Consider the following 21,704-nt stretch of genomic DNA (forward strand, 5'->3'; position numbering starts at 1 on the left):
AAGACATAATGACTTGTCAGCAACAGCTATGTGTTACCATCACATTGAGATCCCACTCTCACGTATTCCAGCTCAGCTTATAAAATATTTGAAAGGGGAGTGCACATCTACTTGTACTTTGAAATTCTGGGATGAAATCCCAGTGTCAATTAAATTAAAATCTTTTTTAAAATGTTCCTTGTATAAAGCAAAAGAAAGGAGTATCACTCATTCACTGTGAAATTCTCCTTGTATGCCAACTTTGAGCGAAAAGATATGGGCACATGTTGAAATACATTTCCTTGGTTCAGTCTGCTCTATCTGACTAACACAACAAACTCTGTAGGTGATCCAAGTGCAATGCCTTGATTTCTTTCAGTTGCTTAAATTTAAAGGTGTTCCGTCTGCCACATATGAGTCCTGTATCCCAGCATCTATGCTACTGCTGCTTTCCTAGGTAAAGGATCAATGTTCTAACCTCAGTGACTGATCTGCCCTGTTGCATACATGAGTGAGCCAGCCTTACAGTCCAAAAAACAGCTCTAGGAGACAAAACTTTGGATATTCACTTTCCATGCTTACCTAAAACTAAGACTTTTATGCATCAGGTTTCTGGTTTACTAGTTTAAAACAGTTTGGGATGACACTGAATCACAAAGAGCAGCAGAAAAGAAACTATACTTTCTGACAGGTCATTGAGCTGAAGCCTAACCTGCTCCCCTCATTTGTGTCTGCTGTGCTGGCATTCTGACATTTGCTGTCAAGGTTTCTTTCCTGGGAGGCGGAGGCGCTTCAGTGTTTGACACCACTGCTCTAATCTGCAGTGGCACATACCAGTCTCTTACTTAACTGCAAAATCGGTGTCTCTGGAATCCAAAGAAACCCCCTCAATCCCCCTGCCCAAAATCATCAAAAGCTTCTCTACTATGCAAACCAGATATCTAAGACAGCACAAGACACATGTTATGAAAAAGGTATTTATTATTTACACAACTGCTATAGTTCCTTAAGAACAATATATACCATTTTTATTTGAAAGGGTCAGTCTTCTTTCAAATACATGAACTGCATAATGCACAAGTGTTGGTAATGCCAAACAGCAGTCACATCACACTTCTATAGTGCAGGCATAAGCAGCGCAAGTAAATGATATTTTAAGAACAGTATGGCTGAATATTGTATTTAAACACAGTGTTTGCACTTTGACAAGATTTAGCTAGAAGAGAACAAGGGTTTTGTTCATGCTTTGTTAGGAATGTGACTTTCCCATCTGAGGTTTAAACCCTTTATCTGACGTATGAGAGTTTTTCAGGCAGACTGCTTTTCACTTACCAAATAAGAGTGGGTTTCTCTCCCTCAAACTTCAGTCTTTTGTTTTCCAGTAAACACTGCTTTATAGTACAAGTTCACACACTGGGGTAAATTGGCCACAGAGGTGGTATTTTCCCATCTTACTGTCTTGCACAGAGAAACACTGACATACTAATACATACCAAACTTAGACAACTTGTAATTTATAGACTTAAATACTGGAATGGGAGAGGGAGGCTGTTTCTAAAGATGGAGGGAATAGAGGGCTTATACAATTCATACACCACCAAGGTTGGCTCCTTACTCAACTTTTTTGGTCTAAATATTTGTTTTTCTAGTTTCAGAATGGTTTTGGTCTTTAATGGTTATGGCTGTATTTTCGGCAGCAAAGGAGAGGAAAGTATTTTAAGTAGTAACACCAGAACTGAATGCAAGGAAAAGTAACTGATTTGTTTCTCCCACTTTGAGCTTATTGCTGTGATCTTTAAAAAAAAACAAAACAAAACAACCCATAACCAACCAACTGGAAGACCAAGTATAGCAGTCATTCTGGCATTGGATCCAGTGTCCAGCACTATTATACTCTAGCGTAAAAGCAAGGAAAAGTCCAATGATCTTAGTTATGTTCCCTTCAATTCAGTGCCACACAATTTTATTAATGTTATTGTCCTTGCTTCTTTGAAAGATACCTGAAAGAAACAAAAGTACAGTTTTTCATAGGCACAAATATATCTAGTATGTCTTATAAGTTCCAAGTATGAACCTGCTTGCTTTTCTCACTAGGAAACCCCCTATTGATAACAAAATAATAGAAACGTGATCAATACTACTTCTGATTTTATTTTATTTCAAAGTTCTTGAAACAGAGTTAGGCTCTATTAAGGGTTTTTGGGGGGTTTGTTTGTTTTTTAGCAAAAGGGAGGAAGGAAATGAAAACATTTTATTCTAAGAGGCTGAAAATTACATCAGTTGGAAAAACAGCTATTATCCTTGAAGATAAAAAGACCCATTAGATATGGCACTCCTTCAAATACACTCAAGACCTGAATGAACAGTCATTTGGAATAACCTGAAAAGAATGGCCTTCCACTAGCTTCTTTAGAGGATCTGAGTTACTCTAAAATGCTTGTTTTCTGATCTCATAGTTCTGCTACCACTATAGCTGGAGCAATTGGTTTATGTGGTGACACTGAAGTCTTTGCAAGTACTCCAGAACAAAAAATCCAACCAATTCAACTGACAGTGTGAAACATCCAGTGAATTTCACGGCTTTTAAAGTGTAACAATTGACTTTCTGTTTTAATCAGAAACAAGAAAGAAAATTGTATGAAGTTTGCAAGGCTGCTCTTTTAAGGAGTGAATGAGCATTTTTTGAATAGCATATTGCACTCGTTTTTCTTGCATGTGTTGTAACTTCAGGCTGTTGCATGAAACCATCAACAATTTTGCACAAACACTTTAGCTAATCATTCTCTAGCAAGAATTAGGATGCAAAAAGCTCCATTCTGTCAAAATCTTATCATTTTAGGGAAGCAGCCCAAACACTATAGCCTTATTAAAATCCCACTCAAAGTAAAGGATCTTCATAACTGTAAGCGATGTCAAAGTTCATCAGCTCAGATGTTTCTGATCATTGTACAGACAATCTCAAGCAAAACACAGTAGGGTCAGGGACAGAAGGAAGAAATTATTTTGACTTTATTCTTACCTTTCCCAGTGTTTGTGATTCAGCTCCAAGAAGTCATCTAATTTAGCTATTTCTTTGAGGTATTGAGTGAGCTTTAGAAGCTCCTTGTCTTTATCCCGATTTAAATGTGCTTTCATAAAAGGTCTTATCTATACAAAATAAATAAACTGGGTAGAACCATTTGCTCAAAGTAAGAAAAATGCTTTCAATTCTCTTTCATTTACCAACTAATTAAAATACATTTTCAGTACTATTCTAAATTAGAACTTCTCTTGGGTAAGAGGAAGAAAAAAACCTTTTCCACTAGTGGCCATATCCGATTTGTCTTGTTATTCATGCAAACTGGACTGTAGAGACATGCCCACAAGGAAGACATTTCTTTTGTCTTGCACTTCAAGCCTTCCCCTCCCAGTCAGACAGAAAGATAAAATGATCTGGAAGGGACTGCCACACTTTGTGATATGATTTCATAGTTATTTTTGCAGGAGACATGAGGGGCTTTCAGCTCTGCTTTGAGTTCTATGGCATCACTGGAACCAGATGTGCTTTTTTCAACAAAAAGCCTTTGACTACAATCATAGCTTCTGTGAAAAGAGATGTCAGAAATAAAGCTTATCTGACAACTGTTTTCAGCTTAGAATACATTATACCTGTGCCTTGTTTTAGTGATTCAATGTTCTTGTCTGAAGCTCTGTTAACATTTTGACAAACATCTTTCAAATCTGAGCTAGAGGGAGCATTCTGGATAATCCTCTCCCAGTGAGATATTTATTTTCTGACTATAACCACTATTGAGATTGACCATTACGTATTTCAATGGTGCCTGTCAGCAATGCCCAGCTTGATTATAGCTCACAGGTGTAATTTAAGCAGAAATCATGTTTTTCTTGATTTTCAACAGTCTCTTCAAAGCTCAGTTAATAGTGAGACAAAGCTTGTTTAATACTAATGTCAGGGAAATATTAGTCCAGACAAATGGCAATCTAAATAAAAAAAAAACCCAACATGCATCTTTGCTAGTTAAGAACAGCCTTTCTTTATGATAAAGTATGAGAAAGTGCCACTTGAAGTATAAGAAAAAGAAGTAAATTAAAATCCCAGTTAAAAATTACCTTGAGTCCATTTTGTGGGTTCATTAGGAAGTTTCGGCCAATATCATCAAACATTATAGTATTTTTTTTGCTGTAATACTCTGAAAATTTTCCCCAGATAACACCAAGAGGCTTCACCTGAAAAAAATAAGACAACCAAGGTACCTGAGGTAAATTAGAACTGCAGGTGATGACAATACCAGTCTACAGGAACTTGAGTGCAGACTTGAATGGACACTTATACTCTTTCACTGAAAAATTATCAGGTAGTTTGGCTTTAATAAGAGATGTGAAATAGTATAACATAGTAAATACACCCCCCACCCCTCAAAGAAAACTTTCTATTGGTACTAAATCTCCTTGCAACAGTTATTTGATTTGAAAGCAGTGTCATCCAAATGTGCTACTCAAAACATCAAGAATTTCAGTAGAAAAATACCCAAATGTATGCTTCCAAGATTCTTAGTTTTCTTGCATGAAAACTCCAGCACAACTTTACTGTTGAATTATTCAAACTGGCATGATAATGTGTTGGTTGAATGTAGAAGATCAGGAAAAAATAGGCACTTACATCTATAAGTCCTCTTCTAGGAGTGTGCACTGTTATCATGGCAGCACTGTCCAACATGAAAGTTATCTTGTAGTTTGCATTGGTACTCACTCCAAGCTCCTGCATCACAAAGATTTATTATTAAAGCTTCTAATTATGACAGTTTTACTGCAGTGCAACTGGAACTACAATTATAACACATTGTTTGTCAAAGCCTGAGTTGATGGGGATCACCAGAGACACACTAAAAATAGGCATCTGGGAGGTTTTAAATGTTTTTACCTAATGAGAATCATAAAAGTACGGCATTCTATCATGAGAAAAAAACTAATAGGAATTTTTTCAGGGTTTACTATCATAAACTTATCAACTGTCAGCATAAATCAAAGCGATTTTGCAGAAAAGGCAAACAGAGAGGTCTTGCCTGTACCTTCATGCATAATCTTTCACAAGTTCTGCATGCCTCAACTTCACTAAATATACATAGCAAAGACAGCACCTGAGTACTGTCTGCTATTTTTTCCTGTTGTGGTTTGAGGTCAGAGAGCAACAAAGTACAATGCAGCTGCTTGCTCACTCTCCCCACTTCCCCTAGCAGGATGGGGAGGAGAATCAAAAAAGGTAAAAATCTCATGGGTCAAGAACAGTTTAATAACTGAAATAAAACCTAATAATAATAAAAATAATAAAAGTGTATATATACAGAGAGAGAGAGGGGAAGGAAGAAACCTGCTCCCAAACAAATACCCACCCCCACCTCCCCCAAAAAACAAGTGTTGCACAACACAGTTGCCCACCACACACTGATTGATGCCCAGCCTGAACATGAGCAGTGATTGGTGGCTCATGCCCGACTCCCCCCTGTTTCTACACTGTGCAAGATGTTCTATTGTATGGAATATTCCTTTGGCTAGTTCAGCTCAGGTGTCCTGGCTCTGCTCCCTCCCTGCTTCTTGTGCCCCTGCTCTCTGGCAGAGCACAGGAAACTGAAAAGTCCTTGATGAGGGTAAGCATTACGTAGCAACAACTAAAACATCAGTGTGTTATCAACATTATTCTCATACTAAATCTAAAACACAGCACTGCACCAGCTAGTAGGAAGAAAATTAACTCTACCCCAGCCAAAACTAGGACAGCTCCTTCCAGTAAATCACAGCCCAATCGAAGATGAAATATACAGTAACAGTTCACTGTTACCCTTTCCTCCTAAATGTGTCCAAGATAACCAATGTATCAGAAATCTGCCAATTTGCACTTCAAAGATTTGATAGCTCCTGAAATAAAGACTCCAAGGAAAACACAATTTTCAGAAATAAAAAACTCTGATGAGAGAGAACCATTTCCATCTCAAATCCTTTCAAAAGCTGAAAAGGAATAGCAAAATCTGCTGACATGTTATAACACATATAGTGCTGACAATTTCTGGTGTGTGCAGCAGCAGCAATATGCAAAGCTACAGAACAAGGAGAAAATACCCACTGCAACAGCTCTCTTGCAAATATCCAGCCACACTTAACTGATTTGCTTGTATATGAAAAAGTGAATCTTGCAAATGAAAAGAGCTGCCTACCTGGGTCAGTGTCCTGTTACACTGAAAAAGCTCGCTGTTCTAGACTGTTTGAATTCCTGACATAAATAGATGGTGAGAGATGAAACTTGGTTATCTGATAATCCTTTCTTTTTTAATGCTGTTCCTGCTTTGTAGTGTAAAACAAGTATTGCTGGAACCATTGCTTTCTGACAAAAAGTGAAACTTTTTGAGGTGAGCACCCCTGGTGGTATCAGTTTAAAGAGAAATAGCAGCTGGCTTCTAGTGGTAGGAATCTCAACTCATCAGGATGCTGGAGTAGGCCTAGAAAGGTTGTGATTCAGTAGAACATGAAAGGGCTGGAAAGGTGACCTAGAAATTTAGAGAGGCAACCAGTGCAGAAGAAATTTTTAACAATGGTTTTCCACAAGGTTGAGTTCTAGCACTATACTGACAGCCACGACATAAATGGAGATATAACTGCCACAAGAAGTGCAATGTTTGCAAGGCTCAACACCAATTTTACTTGAGCTAGCTCCACTTCATGGGTGATTAAAGGTTCTCATTTCTGAGATCTCTCCTCCGTTTAGAAAAAAATGTAGCAATTAATTATTTTGAGGAAGAAAACACCAAAAATATGTTTTGCTCTGTTAAAACCTGAAAAAAAAGGTTAGTCTGTAACGAAGAATAGAGATATAAAAGCTCAGATTTGGAAAAGTTTTCCCTGAAATGGAAACAAACTTTGATTTATAAGCATTAAAGAAACCCCACAAACCAAACATAGAGCAATTCTTAGTAAGCACATTAGATTTACAGCTAAGCCTGATTGTAAATATGTTTATCACTGGGTCAGCTGTGCAAAACTGGCTAGTTGCCCGATTTAGGTACGGAGAAACTAGGATTGAAAGAGCAGTTCTTACGGATGTTTAATAAGACAGAGGAAGAAACAGAACCACACAGCTGCAAGAGGTACAAGATAAATATGAAAAGAGTTTCCTCTTGATAACCTATTCCAGCATGCCACATCTGTCTGCTCCTTTAAAAAGAAAATTATGTTACACTCAAGGATTAGAACTCTAGAGGAAAGATGAAAACAACTGTGAATGCTATGTGACTAATCTCAGTTTCACCAGGTAGTGACTTGTGTTTAGTTCTGCTAAATTTAGCACCTACTGCTGATAGTTTGTGTGGAATTCTAAAATTAGATTTAATCTAGTTTTGTGACAGAGATAATTTAAAGTGACTGAAGATTAAAAACCCTCAGGTTTTGATCCATATGACCAGTTCCTGCTCTATAACACTGTGCATGAGTTGAACTACATGAACAGCTAATCAGACTAGAAAGAAATTATACATTTCCAGAACAACTTACTTTCATTTTAGCTTCAATCCACTTCATATTAGTGGCAGCTGAAACAAAAGCGAGAAAACAGAACTCTTTATCAAATCAAGTCACTGACAGGAAAAAAGAAATAAGCCAAGAAGCTGTTCATATCAATTTTTTACATATAATTTTAGTTCAGAAAGATTCATCCTTGTTACAGCTTTTAGGGTTCATTGCCCTGAAGCCAGACTTCCTTCATGGAAGTTTATTGTTATTTGGAAAAGCTTATGTTTCAAATGAAAACCTAGATGAAGCACTGCATGCATTTAAACCATTTTCTAGATCAACTAACTACAGTCTGCAGGACCATAAGAAGTGGGCTACACCTGGTTTGAGGAATCATACTGCCAGTGCAGGATTTTCTTCTGGAAGCAGTGAAAAGGATACACAAGGCCTGGAAAGGACAAAGTGTCAACATTGCCCACTGATCTAAGGGTATGTGGAAGCACTGTTTCAGACCTCAGAAACTGTATTTTGTAATACAATTTCAACATTGTGTAAACTCTGCACTGGTTCAAGTCTGCTCTCCAGCTGTAGACAGGAAGTGGAACAGTACGCAAAGTCTGTAGACAGGACACTTTGGTTCATTTGGCAGTTCACTACTTATTGTCTGGATTCAGAGTATTTGTAAAGATAGCTATCAAACAGTGTTTGAATGTTGATTATGCAGTTCTGCTACTTCAAGCACTTGTTTGTTTGTACAAAGTCACACTTAGTGTGATGTTGAGCTTTATACTGTGATTAGAGCCATTCATATGAGCAATATGTGGTGGTTTTTTACATAAAAATTACTGTTTTTCTATAATAGCATTAATAGCTATGTGAACATTCCTGCTGAATGTTAATACTCAACATACATGTATTGTTTCAGATCTTGTGATTCACTCTAAAAAGCAATATAAAAAATTCCCTCCTGGAGTCTCTGCTCTGACAATACAATAAAATCTTAAGTACTGAATATAAAACTTACACCAAATTACAATATCATAATCCTCATATGCAGATGTCAGGAATTCATGAAGGTATGGCCTCATCAGTTCTACCCCAGTTTCAGCACATGATCTGTGATCTAAATAGAATGTAATAGATAAGCAATCCATTATTAAAGTTTAGGTTAAGTTATGAAAGTTCATTCTTACTTTCTCATCTATCCAGAAACCTAAAGGTTTCATGAAGGAAGCACTGAGGCACTTTAAAATTATGAAGGAACTCATAGCAAACTACCATTCACATTTTAAAGGTAGAAAGAAGAAACAGAGGGCATATTTATCTTGCAGGTCTTTGATCCTTACAGGTATCTGAAGGCTCAGCTAACAACTAAATTGGAGATCTGTGGGTCTGAGTATCTTTGAAGAGTCAAGCCAACTAGTTCATCTATGCACTTAGAAGAGATATGAAAAGGATTCCTTTAAACCTAGTCCAGTAATTTTGTGAACACATATCAAGCTTATTTCAGACATGCAAACATTGCTTGTTCCAATTAGAAAACTGATGTCTAATTCTGCTAGCGGAAGACCTCTAAATAAAAACGTTAAACTCACTAATAGATTGAATATTGATCTCAGATTGTAAAGAGATCTCATCAAAAAGGAAAGCTAAGGAAGAAGAATAAGACAAGCTTATTACTGCTTATAGTCAAGCTGCCATGACATACCTACATCCCAGAAAATTAAGTCATAAGGAAAATTTTGGCTTCCAAAGAAACCAGTCTGGCAGAATTTTCAAGTAAAACATGTTTATGTGCATTTAGTAACAATGTGGAAATAAAATTTGAAGCTATTCTCCCACGCCCCCCCCCAAAATGGACTTAATCAAGTATAGACAGAGATGTTAGTTTACAATATCTCACTGTCATTGTGATGTCCAAGACATAAGTTGGTCAAGAGAGATTATCTGGATAGAACATTAAATCGCTACTTTTTTAAGTCTTCTTGCAGAAAGTAAACAGTTGCTGCACTAAAATCAACAATATGCAATGCTTAAAATGCCCAATGTTTTTTAAAATATGAGCAGAAGACCCCAAAATATTACAAAACAGAAATGTTACAGTACAAGACATACCAAAGTTAGTGAAGTAGATTTGTAAAGCAAAAATCAAGGAATGTGAACTGGTAAATAAACTGAGCTCTTAAACAAAACCCACAAGTAGCATAAAATCTCACCAAATAGTGTATAATCAACATCTAGCACCAGCAGCTTTTTTCCTTCTCTAGGAGGGTTCAGAATTTCCACTTTGTATTCTTTAACTCGGCGGGAAATTTTTAGTAGATTTTCTTCCCTAATGTAACAGTGCAGAAAGTTCCAGTTAATTAAAATGCATACTGAACATTCGATAACAGGGCTGTCTTTTAACAGCTACAATTCCTAACCTGTTTTCTACTTCCACAACTTCCTCTTCAATATCAAAGTCATTGACAACATCATCATTATCAGGAGGTGGCCCAAGGACATCTTCCTAGAGGAATAATAATAAGAGATAACTAGGATCGCTGAAGGAAAACAACATTGGGTATCAAGTTCCTATTACTGCACATTACAGGACAAAAGTACTATTTAACCACAATTATTTCATTTTATTAGTGGAAAGAATTAGTGAAATACACCAAAGATTGTTCAGATTTGAGAAGTCAGTATCATAATAATAGATTTGTACTTCAAATGCAGGACAATACAGGAGTTTCAGGAATACACTGCTAGCAGAGTTCTGCAGAAAAGCTTTATGTAGAAAAATAAACACCAACAGAAATCTACTGTAACACCATTTTTCAGCTGATTTTAAATTTTGAATATTCCAGTAATCATAATTAGGAGACCTATAGGCATTTTTTCCTGTTTAAGTTAATAATTAAAATATTTACCAAACTCTCTTCACGAGTGCCCATCATCATAATTTTAGTATTTGGTTTCAACTTGAGAGCTCCAAGCTTAACATCATCATCAGCAGGTTTGCCTATAATGCAAGCAGATAATTGCTTCTTTTTTAATGGAGTAGAAAGATTTTAGAAAACTGTTGAAACTTTTCATGGTTAATTGAAACAAGCTACCCCTCTAAACACCAGAACACCCCAAGCTCTATTTTCATCTTCTTCCATATACAGATATGTTGCTGGTCTGGCTTGCAGCAATTTAACTTTTTTTAACATACGTTTGCAGCATTTCCATCTCAGCCATCAAAAAATGACCAGGTAGATGTATCAATAATAAACTACATCCCGTGATATATAACATTTCTATGTTCATGTTCATTCTGGTAGATGACCTGTTAGTATACACATCCTGGCTAGGTTTAAAGGATGTTTGTCCTTGAACATTTCAGGCGTATCCACAACGAATAGCAAATATGAATAGTTACCCTTCATTTTAAGTCCAAGTAGTTTCTGACGCTCTGGTAACACTCCAGTAAGGCCTTTAAGAGACTGCTTCAGATCCAACACTGTGTCTTCTTCTGATAGAGAGGTTATTGTATACTCCTGTCCACCCCATTTTATTATGAGAGGGAGAGACATCCTGGAAGCATATGTTCAGTATTATTTTCTGAAAAATCTGCTGCAGGAGGAAAATACAATGATCATGTAAGGAGGAAACAGGAAAACTGCTCTTTTCAAGAGACAAACCATACAGTCTGTTTAAAGTATTTTTGATCTTTCATTATGTTGTACATCAAAGAGCTGTTTGTTTTGCATAAGAAGATAATAAACATGTTGATTAAATGCTGAAACGAAGGGAGAAAGAACAGCACTAAAACTGGGACTCCGAGTTCCACTTCAATGTATTTAGCAATGTCACATTCACCATTTGCTCCAGCATATGCTCATTTGCTGTGTGTTCTGTGCAGGTACAGCATGTTCACTGCATAACCAGCACCCAAGCAGAGTACTGCAGTATCATAAAAGTCATTTCAAAGCTCAGAAATGTCCTCTGCAATAATTATGCAACCGAACCAGTCATGGCTGTCCTCACATGTGTAACAACAAATGGCAAATGTTAACTACATAAAATATATAAACCCATAAACACAGTTCTGAAGCCAAGAGTTCATTTTTAGCACTGGTTTTCTCTGATCACTTTCACTGTGCAATACCTGCAGTAATACACACCCCAGGTCACATCTCACTGTAGCAATATCAAAGTAGGAGTTTGAAAACAGAGCCAAAATACACACCTACACAATGCATTACACTGTAAGAACAGCACTTTCATTGCAGTGCTGACAACCATAATTATACTGTCTTTAACTTACACAGCATTGTTTATACAAACTGTATTTAATAGTTTAGTCCTACATTAAACACAGCAGAAAGCCAAGTTTTCTAGCTTTATGCAGAAGAAAAAAGAATGTGTTTTTTTTTCCTATTAAAGCCTAGAAACAGAGAATCAAGGAGATAGGTACAAAAAGGCTATTACAGACTGTCAAGGGATGCAGAAAAGGCCTCTGCACCACTAATGGTGAGATTGTCCTTAAAAGACTGGTATCCAAGAACTAGAGAGAGCACACTTGTAGAAAAAAAACTGCAAGGCTATCAGCCTTCAACGAATACATTAGACCAAGAAATACAGATCTGGCAATTCTGAAAAATCTCAGAATCCAAATCCAAAATTTTGATTCCTCTCTCTCTCTAGCATTGTATTCTCAGACGTTACCTGCTCTCTGACAAAATACTTCTCATTCACACAGTACAGTCTATTAGAAATGAACAAGTTATAACTCAGGTGTATCCATGAAGCTCAGAACAGATGAGAAACCGACAGCTAGATAAAACCTGCTTGCTGAGGACACAATAAGCCACACCTCTACACTATTGCTTCTAAGAGCCTTGAAAACAAATTAAAGAGGAAAACTAGTAACAGAAAAATGAAATTCTTTCTCAGTCCCCCTCACCCCCAATATTCCCAACTCAGAAAGGGACCTGGTATTACCCCGTGAAAAAAGAGACTCATGAAAAAGGGGTCCTAGAAGTACCAAGAAATTCATCTGAGGTTCAGACTGCATAGCATCAAGAAAGTTGATCCTCATAAGTTATCCCTCCCCATAATCCTTAGACTAAGTTTACACAAGAAGAGTTTACTGTCTGTTTTCTCACCGGTACCACACACTTCAAATCATTCTGCAAGAAAGTGCACAGGGCAAGAACTGTGAGAAAACTTCTCAAGTCTCCGTCCAGTGCTAAATTGAAAAGATCATCCCTCCAAAGGTGACCACCTGCCCAACACCTGTCCTTACTGAATTACAGTCCTATTGGGATGAACGTTATCAGCAACTCCGAGCAGAAATGATACCTTTATTCAATGTCAAGATGCTAAGGGACTGTGATCACCAGAATCGATGATTAGAGGAAAACAGATGAGGAACAGAGAAAGACACAGGGATTTTCAAAGTTTCTACCATCTGGGCTAGATGCAATGCAAAACTGAAGCTCGGTTTGGTTAGCTACATCTTCAGAGCCCTTACCACCAACAGCCTGCGGGTTGGAAGGTCACTGGGTCAGAGAAAGTGCTAAAGTTGTGTTGCTGTGGTTAAATTGTTGCGTTACGCCCCTTGTCTTGGAATATTTAAAAGAGAAACATCCGCATCTTTCAGTTTCACTAAGCAACATCAAACACAACCGTAACAACCCCAGACATAGGATGCGCGATGCTGCTGGCGGGACCGCAGCCCTTTCTACCACCCAGCAACAGGTGGAGAGACGGGGCTTCGAATCGAAGCTGCACCGGGTCAGCCACCACCGCAACCGCGTCCCTGGACAGCACCCGCGAATTCACAAGATGAGGTTCGCTGCCCCCGGCCCCGGTTCGGAGCTCTCCCGGCACCGACACGGTGCGAGGCGAGAGGGGAGCTTCACACGCTGCTGACGGCCCCGGGGAAGCCGCTCCCGCCCCGCAGACATTATGGGGTTATCGACCCGGCCGAGACGCACTTGGCCCCATCTATCCTCGACCGGCCCTGCCTCACCCCGGCCCAGTAAAGCCCGGCCTCCGCCGCACACGGACGGCTCGGGCGCAGACCCACCGGACCGCCCCGGTGATCGAGGTCGCGGCGGCGCTCCCGCAGCCCACCGGGTCGCAATGCAGCTGACCGATCGCTGCCCGCACCCCCGGCAGCGCGATGCGGCCCCTCACCCTGGCAACGGAACCGGCACCGTCCCGCGATCCGCCGCACCGGAAGCGGAATTGGCGCCCACCGGAAGCGGCGAGGGGGGAGGCCCGGATGGGCGCGGGTGTCCCGCTGACCGAGTGGTGGTGGGGAGGGAGGAGAGACCTTGTCGCTGTTGTCGCGGCAGGCTGTGAGGCGAGGGGGATGTTTCACCTCATGCCTGCCTGGGGAGAGTTCCTCGGGCTGCTCCTGCCTGGCTCACGCAGGAAATGGTGGGTTTGTGAGGTAAAATCCGCGGTAACCGCGGCCGAGCCCCCGTTCTCTCGTCACGGCCACTGTGCTGCCGAACTGGCTGGAGCTTGGTAGAGCATGGCCTAGGCCACGGAGAGGGCTGTGGAGGGAGCTGCTGTGTGCGGCGGTTGCTCCTCCGTGTGGTTTTTTCATGCCTGACTGAAAGGAGATTTCTCTGCAGCTGGGGGTCCTGACTCGGTGTGCTTTTACCTCCTAAGTTGACTGTAGGCATGTTGTCTTACCGGGTCTGTTGAATCAAGGGTCACTGCTCAGCTGTGTTGGGCTTCTTGGGCTTCAGCTGCAGTAGTTTTGTGCATGGACATGAAAAAGGAAAAATACGTTTTGCATAAAGATGACCTTCTGTACTCGGTATTCTGCTTTGCAGAAATAGTTTGAAGGAGAAAAAAAATGTTCTGCAGTGAAGTCTTTTCTTCCAGATGTGAAATAAAGTGGAAATGATGCAGACTGCAGTCTTGCTTGCTATCAGTAAAGATAGTGTTAAATTTGAGGAAGGAAGTGAAAGTTTAGGTCCTCCGTCATCTTACGTCTTGCTCTGTGGAGAGGTTAGATGATTCTTCTCTGTCATTTGGTGATAAATAGGGAAGTGAACAAAAGAGCAAAGGTGAACAGCTGTGCACCAAGTACAAGTTCCTTTAGAAGGTCTGCTGTAACTTCTAAGAGCTATTCCTAGTGCAAGTAAATCTTGGTGAAGAAATGCAGTATAAACAAAAACTGCATAGAAGCCTTTCTTCCCTGAGTTGGTACAAATTCAATGCATTTCCTGTCTGGATATGCATTTTGAGTTCTGTTCTATATTCAGTTTTAGCATAAAAGCACATTGGTTCCAAATGACTGGTACAAATTGGAGACTGCTGCAGTGACTTCATGTCGAGTTTAGCTTCTGACTGCACTTAAATCCATGTAAAACCAGTCAGTATGTGCGTGTCTTGGTCATGAAGGGTTTGCTTTTTCGTTTAATGGTACACAGTTGTCCTCTGCACAGAGGCAGCTCATTACAGTAGTGCTGGAAAGTTTACAGAGCTACAACTCCTAATTAAAGTCACACCCTGTCATAAAACTATGCGCCCTCCAGGCCTATTTGAAAATTCAAGCTATGAAAATGATACATAGTGTTACCACTTCCCTTGACTCTTTTTAAAATATGTTTTAATTACTTTCTGCTTCACTTTTAAAAAGCTCTCTTGAGGAGGCAGCAGGGTTTGCTTGTTTTTTTTTTTCCTATTTGAGGAGTAATATGAAGAAGTATAAGTATTTATGCATATTTCATTTCTGATATGATACTGGTGTTTTAGTATCAAGCTATGACTAGGATTTCCTTGTGCTAGGCACTGTTGAAAAGTGCTCTGATCCTGCCCACATTCATGTGGCACAGACAAATATGTCCTTTTACTTAGCTGTGAAAACGCATGGTGGTGCTCAATCCCAACTGTAATAAGGGCAAAGTGGTACAGTAATTTGACTAAGGCTGTGTAATTATAGTTCAGAGCCCAAACAGCATCATCTTTTCTTTGTGCTCAGGAGTTTGTTTTATGGTGGTATTCTGGGTTTGCACTGTGGTAAACTAGCAGAGCAAGGAGAAAGGAAAAGCAGTGGGGGACTTTTGAAGCAAATGCATGTTGCCTTTCACCTTGATGTGCATTATGTCTTGGGATGCTCCAGGGTGAAATAAAATGTCAAATGCATGTCAAACTGATGCCTTCTGGATCCCTTCCAGTACCTCATGTTCACAGCAAGTGTTTTGAGGAATATGCTTCTGTGCATAACTGCTGAAGCCCAGGAGCTCATCTCCTAAATTTCTATTCATGCTGCATGTAGGAGCAAATTTCCTACTAGCAGCTCTAGGGGATGTTAGGTAAGAATCCTTTAAAATCATCATTTAAAGTTGAAAACTGTATGGAAAGATCAAAAAGTTGCTTTGAGATTTAAGAGAAAGATTGTCACATCTCTGTGGGATCTCATGAGTGAGAAAACACACAATGATGGCATTGCCAGGCTGAGAGATGCCTTGTTCTATTCTGTGACTTTAATGGTGGAGGGTCAGTGCAGATGTTAACGTTATGCAGGCTATGAATGAGCCACATCCCAGATTTCAAGATTTTGCACCTTTTTTCTTTTCCTTTCCCCAAATTTCTTTTTTGTTCAGAGAACTTATTTGACTATACCCCAGTCTCTACTGCAATTCTAAATTGAACCCATGTTAGGAAAAAATCTAGAGCAGAGGCCATGTTCTCCGCTAGGAATAGAAGAATCCTTAAAATACACTGCTGTACCAGTGTATTTTGATCTATTTTATGCTTTTTTGTTTCCTCTCTTGACTGTTTTTGCTATTATTTACTATAGCAGCCTTCCAATATCTAAAGGGGGCTTACAAGTATACTGGAGGTAGACTTTTCATCAGGGATTGTAGATATAGGACAAGGGGTGATGGGTTTAAAAAGGGGAAGTTCAGGAGAGATATAAGGAAGAATATCACCCAGCTCTCCAGTGGGTGGTGAGGCACTGGAACAGGTTGCCTAAGAAAGTGGTAAATGCTCCATCCCTGGCAGTGTTCAGAGTCAGGTTAGACAGAGCCTTGGGCAATATGGGTCTGGTGTGAGGCATCCCCATGGCAGGGGCTTGGAACTAGATGTTCTTAAAGTTCTTTCTAATCCTAACTATTCTGTGGTTCTATTTCCTACAATACTTTTGTTACTTTTTTCCCAGTTTCTCTTCTGCTTTCATAATTTGTTCTAAGCAAGCAGTAAAAGCAGTGATGTCCAAGAATGTCAGACTCTTCAAGTCAGTAGTGTCCAAGCAGTTCCAGCCCAATGCAGATGCATGTGCGAGCTGCCTGTGCTGTTCATGACCACTTCAGTGTTCCACACCAGGCAGCATGGTTTACTGGACACTGCCATCACTGTGCCCTAGCAATGTAGCTTTGGAATGCGAACACCAAGAGCTGAATTTCCAGTGTTCAGTAATGTGGTGTGCTTTAGCAGCTGGCATCTCTGTTAGAGACATGGCAATCTCTCAAGTTTGAAATTAAACCTGTTTTCAAGTTATCACTAATACAGTAAGTCTCTGTCAGTTTCCTTATCAGTAAAGTGAAGGTTAGAATAATATTTATATAGTTTCATAACAGCAGGTTTTTCAGGATTAGTTAATGTTGGCACTGTGAGATGCTGTAAATACTAGATGCTCGTACCAGTATACCAAATGATTTCCACTTTCTGAATACAACTGTTATTCTTCTGCCACTATTTAGCCCAATTATTTTTATTTTATTTACTTCAGTTCTTTGTATTTTAGATTATGCCTCACTGGCAAGGGATCTCGGGAGAGAACTGTGATGCTTTTGTTCGCCGAACAAAACCTGATTCATCACTTTCCTTACATCACCACCCAGCTCTCCAGCATCTCAACACAGAGATTGGTATGGCTTCCTAAAGGTAAGTTGTAAATCACAGCAGCTGTTCATTTGCTTGGAGTCAGTGCTTTCCAGTGTTATAAAAGTGGTAAAAATGTATGTAATCATATGAGATATGTAATTATCAGAGATACTGCATAAGTGTTTCCTGAAGAGAGTGAAAATAAATATGAAATTGAGAAACTGAAACTAGCTGAATGGCTAGAAAAAGCTCTGAAAAGCAGCGAGAATGAGAGGCAAAATGAGAGTCGATGAGAAGCTAAGTGATGGGGAGAAATTTAGGAAATAGGGTCACAGATTAGGGAAAAGCTGGGGAATTTCTGAGATGGGGCTATGGAGTGAGAGAAGGTAAATCAGAGAAAGAGATGCACCAGCTCTTTTGCCCTTGTGGGACCCAGTAATGGTCCCAATGCCTGTGTCCGGGTATTTGTTTCTGCAGCAATTAAAGTTTATTTTTTCCTTCATTTAGTGAATGGGATAAAATTGCAAGAAGAGAGCACAAAGGCTTTGGGGGTTGGCTGCCATCACCATTGTAAGGCATCTGCATGAGGCACCAGATTAGGTTTTGCAGGCAATCTTAATTCTTGCTTTATTTAACTTTTGTCTGACTTGATGTAATGTAACCTACCTGTTAAGATGTTCCTTTGCTTATACATACGTATGTCTGATTTTTTGTTTTTGAAACAATGGCTTGTAAAAAGCTTCAAATAAAACTGCCCATCTTACTGTCCACTTTAGGCATGCAGTGTCCTATGTCAGCCTATTTTCCTGCTTTTGAGAATTCTTATGAGGAATTTTCTTTGTAAGCAGTTTGGGGTGCTGGCATTTGTCCATCCACATGGACAAATGAAGCTTCCACAATATCTGAACTTGGAGAAGGGCTTTTGAGAGTTTTAATGAGATGTCACCACAGTAGCCCCTGTCAGTCTTTGGTGCTGATCACTGAATGTTTGGAATCCAAATGCCTCTGTTAATAATGAGAAATAAACAGTCATTGAGTTCAGAATTCTTAGCCACCCAGTGTCAAATGGAGGAAAGGCTTTTAAAATTCCAGAGAAATGAGGCAGAAAGTTGAGGTGCTTTTCAAAAGACATGCCTGACAAGCCAGTGGTAACACCACATACCTGCTCTGCCCAATAGAGAACCTGTGCTTTTGTGGAGGAACATATTTTCACAGTTAAATGCTGAGAGATGATAACATGAAGTAAAGGTGGGGTTCACTTCTTATTGTTTGCCTTCAAAGTGAAGCGAGGAAGTTTGGTGACTTGCTACAATATTTTCATTATATAATTACTTCTAAAATAGCAAGAGGTTACCAGTCCATCTCCTCTAAGTACCTGCTGCTGCCTGCAGTTGTGAATATGTAATTTGTGTTTCTCTCCCACTTGCTTTTTTTTTGAGAAGTAGTACTGCAGACAGGTGGTGGAATTTGCAGATCCTGCACCATCACCCTGACCTCAGTTGGCATTGAACCAAGCCCACAAAGAACAGAAAATAATCAACTCATGATTTTTTATTCCATGTATGGCATGAGAAGACAAGCAAGCCCTAGAAATAAAGCTGCAGTTCTTACACCTGGTATGGCAGTTGGGTCAGAGTCCTTGTGGTAAGAAGCAGAGTACCAGGAGGTGCTGGTGAGCAGTGCTGTGGCAGAGTCAGGAACAATGGAGTGGCTGGAGGCCATGAAACCATTGTTTTCCCATGGACTGCAGGAGTCCAGGGTTTGGAGCAGTGTGTTTACCCCAGATACAACAGAAGAATTAGGTGATAGTGGCACTATTAATAAAAAGATGCATAAAACTATAGCTTGAAGCACCTGTAGTGCAGGGACATGTTAAGTGACAAAGGAGGAAGCTAACTGTGTAGGAGAGCGAGAGAAGCCCTGTGCAGAAGGGTCTCCATAAACCTCATGAGCCTGACCAGAGCAAAGAGTACTTGTGAGCAATAACCACATGGACATGCATGTCCTTAGTTTGGCTGAACATGCGTATTTGTTCTGTCTAAAGAGAAGAATTACTGATTTAGGGAATCCAGGGAATCAATGCATGAACTGATAGCTTTAAATGAAAAGCTTTACAATATAAAAGCCTGCTATTTTAAAAACAACACGTAAATCTGAAGCTTGTGAAGAATTGTATCAATAAGCTGAGCTCCCCTATGGTGCTGGAGCAAAGGTTTATGTCTAGGAGAACTCCATCAGTTGTGCCATTTGGGCTCCTTTCTGCTGCACTCCAGCCTGACTGGAGTTAGGCAGAGGACAGGTCCTGGATTAATCCCGGATTTGGTAGAAGTTAACACAGGCACGTTCAAACTGCTTTTCTCTTCTGGTGTTTGGAAAACGTTTGGGTATTCAGACAAGGGTAATTTTGAAAAGCAGAACATGGATGGGCACCCAACCCCCTTATTTTAGTATCTTCACACAGTTAAAGACATTGTGTTGAGGCTACACATTGTTAATACCCACGCCTATGAATGTTCCAGTTCTCATTAGAGATGGATGGAAAAAAGCAATTACAAAGTTGGCTGGCCCAACCCTTGTGAACTACAGGATTTTCCAGTTCAGTGTATTCCCTCATTCCTCACTGCAGCTTTATTTCTTGTCCCAGACAATGTGGCTTTGTAATTTTTTCAAATATTAAGGTAAAAAACATTATTTCTCGAGCCGCGATTTTTCCTTAGTATGCTGTGGCGTGGCCATACAGCCTTTACAGAATGGGTCCACATCAGAGGGACTTTTCATGCAAGGGCTGTGAGCACAGGGTGTGAGGTGTGAGCTCCTAAACAGAGCTGAGCTGCGCTGAGCTGCTGGAGCTGCCCCAGCACAGGTCTCCAGCTGAAAATGTCAGAGCAGAGAGACAAAAAGCCCGGTATTTTCTGTTTGATCTCACACCAAAGGTGACTATAGCTTCCACAGTACACTACTGGAAAAAAGCACAGAGACAACCTTAGCATTTGAAATCAATGCAGCTCTTTGTGTTCCATGAGGCCAGTGAAGAGTATTATTAAAATAACAGAGCTGCCTTTTAAGCATCTGCCCAGACGCTACCTCAGATCTTGCTGACCGGCCTTTGTGAGTCATCTTCCAGACTCGCAGCTGCCTGGCGAGTCCTCACGTCCCTGGAGGACCCAGAACCCAAACCCTGCTTTCCCCACCGAACTTAACCCCAACCCTCTGCCTTTTCCGGGGGGTGTTTTAACAGCGTGGTGCGGGGGTAGCCGGCATTAGGGGCAGCTAACGTGCGCGGAGCCTCCCTGACCACATTCCTACGCCCAAACCGGCGCCTGCCGCTCAAAAACCACGTTCTGCTCTGTCGACCCCTGCCCCGTTTCCCCGCGCACGTTTGCGAGGAATGAACGGACCCCGCAAGCCGCCCTTCTCAGCCCCACCGCGACCCATAGCCGGCGGTCCCGGGCGGGGCGGGCGCATGCGCGGAGCGGAGGGGGCGCGCGCGCGCAAGCAAGCAGCGGGGCAATGGCTGCCTGTCTGTAGGGCCGTGAGCTAGTCGGCGCCCTGAGGCGTGCGCGGCGCGGCCATGGTGCCTCGAGGAGCCGCTCTGCCGCCGGGCACCGAGCCGCCGCCACAGTCGTCGCTGTGAGGCGCGGAGCTCCGCCGCGACACCGGGGAACAGGAGCAAGAGGAGGAGGAGGTAGGAGGAGAAGGAGGCGAACCCGCGGGCCCAGGTGATTTCCCCACCCGCCGCCCCTCAGGGCGCCCCTGCACGCACCCCGGTGCTTCACGCGTGTGCGGGGCTACCCCGGCCTCTCCTGCGCGCAGTGACCACCGCCCCCCGTCATCCTCTCTCCCCTCCCTCCGCCGGCTGTGCCTCGCAGCGAGCTGTGCGGGGGTTACTAGAGTTCAGAGGCGGCGAAGCTGCGCGGGGCCCGGGGGAGGATGCGAGGGACTCTGCAGCGCCGGGGGTGAACGCGAGGGTTTCGCCGCGCTGGCGGCGGACAGGAAATAAGTCGCCCTTTGGGGAGGGTGTGTGGAGGGCGTCGGAGGGGTGGCCGTAGAGCCTGCATATACGTGTGCTCGGCCTGGCGGCGCGGCTCGCCTCGGGCCCCGGGGATGAGTTGCTCGGTGCTGCAGCCGTGACGGAGGTGCTCGCTTCGCTGTGGATGTTGCGGTGCTCCCCTCCCTCCCTGGGGTCTGGCCTTGCTTTCTGCTTCCCGCAGCCAGCTGTCGATATTCCCACACCGCTTTCCTGGTGTCCTGGCGCTGCACGCCGTGCGGGTGAGAGGCGGAGCGGTGCCGTGTGCTGGGAGCCGGGCGGGCAGTGGGGAGGCCCGGCCATTGCCTGCTGGAGACGGGCCCTGGAGCATATGGTAATGCTTATGTAAGAACCATCCTCCGTGGCTTGAAGAACG

General features: G+C 41.6%; 2 protein-coding genes across 4 annotated transcripts in view; one reads left to right on the forward strand and one right to left on the reverse strand.

Annotated features, from left to right (window-relative positions):
* Positions 1–942: 942 nt before the first annotated feature.
* On the reverse strand, positions 943–13,665 carry UBLCP1 (ubiquitin like domain containing CTD phosphatase 1). Its single transcript, XM_061456787.1, has 11 exons — positions 13,648–13,665; positions 10,883–11,037; positions 10,389–10,480; positions 9,900–9,985; positions 9,693–9,808; positions 8,501–8,599; positions 7,519–7,556; positions 4,640–4,738; positions 4,090–4,206; positions 2,999–3,126; positions 943–1,979 (listed from the first exon to the last, which is right to left on the reverse strand). The coding sequence occupies exons 2-11, from the start codon at positions 11,034–11,036 to the stop codon at positions 1,952–1,954; spliced, it is 957 nt and encodes a 318-aa protein (XP_061312771.1). The 5' UTR covers position 11,037; positions 13,648–13,665; the 3' UTR covers positions 943–1,951.
* Positions 13,666–20,808: 7,143 nt separating this feature from the next.
* The window catches only part of RNF145 (ring finger protein 145), a 46,100-nt gene continuing 45,204 nt past the window's right edge, over positions 20,809–21,704 (forward strand). Inside the window, exon 1 of one of the 3 annotated variants that reach the window (XM_061456789.1) lies at positions 20,809–21,020. Coding sequence is in view for 1 of the 3 variants with exons in the window: in XM_061456788.1 (XP_061312772.1) it covers positions 21,660–21,662 (3 nt within the window). In the remaining 2 variants the exon portion in view is untranslated. Of the gene's footprint in view, positions 21,021–21,549; positions 21,571–21,643; positions 21,663–21,704 lie in introns of those variants that run through there. The other 2 variants (XM_061456791.1, XM_061456788.1) reach the window with 2 other exon arrangements.

The sequence above is a fragment of the Pezoporus flaviventris genome, unplaced genomic scaffold (genome assembly GCF_033815535.1).
Source record: "Pezoporus flaviventris isolate CSIRO_AGI_PZ_B2104156 unplaced genomic scaffold, CSIRO_AGI_Pfla_v1 ptg000023l, whole genome shotgun sequence".
Lineage (NCBI taxonomy): Eukaryota > Metazoa > Chordata > Aves > Psittaciformes > Psittacidae > Pezoporus > Pezoporus flaviventris.

Excerpts from the sequence above, each read along its gene's own strand:
- UBLCP1 (XM_061456787.1), bottom strand. The coding sequence starts at position 11,036 with ATGTCTCTCCCTCTCATAATAAAATGGGGTGGACAGGAGTATACAATA. Across the intron at positions 4,207-4,639 it reads CTAGAAGAGGACTTATAGAT|GTGAAGCCTCTTGGTGTTAT; the intron begins GTAAGTGCCTAT and ends TATTTTTTTCAG. Across the intron at positions 3,127-4,089 it reads ACCCACAAAATGGACTCAAG|ATAAGACCTTTTATGAAAGC; the intron begins GTAATTTTTAAC and ends TATTTTGTATAG.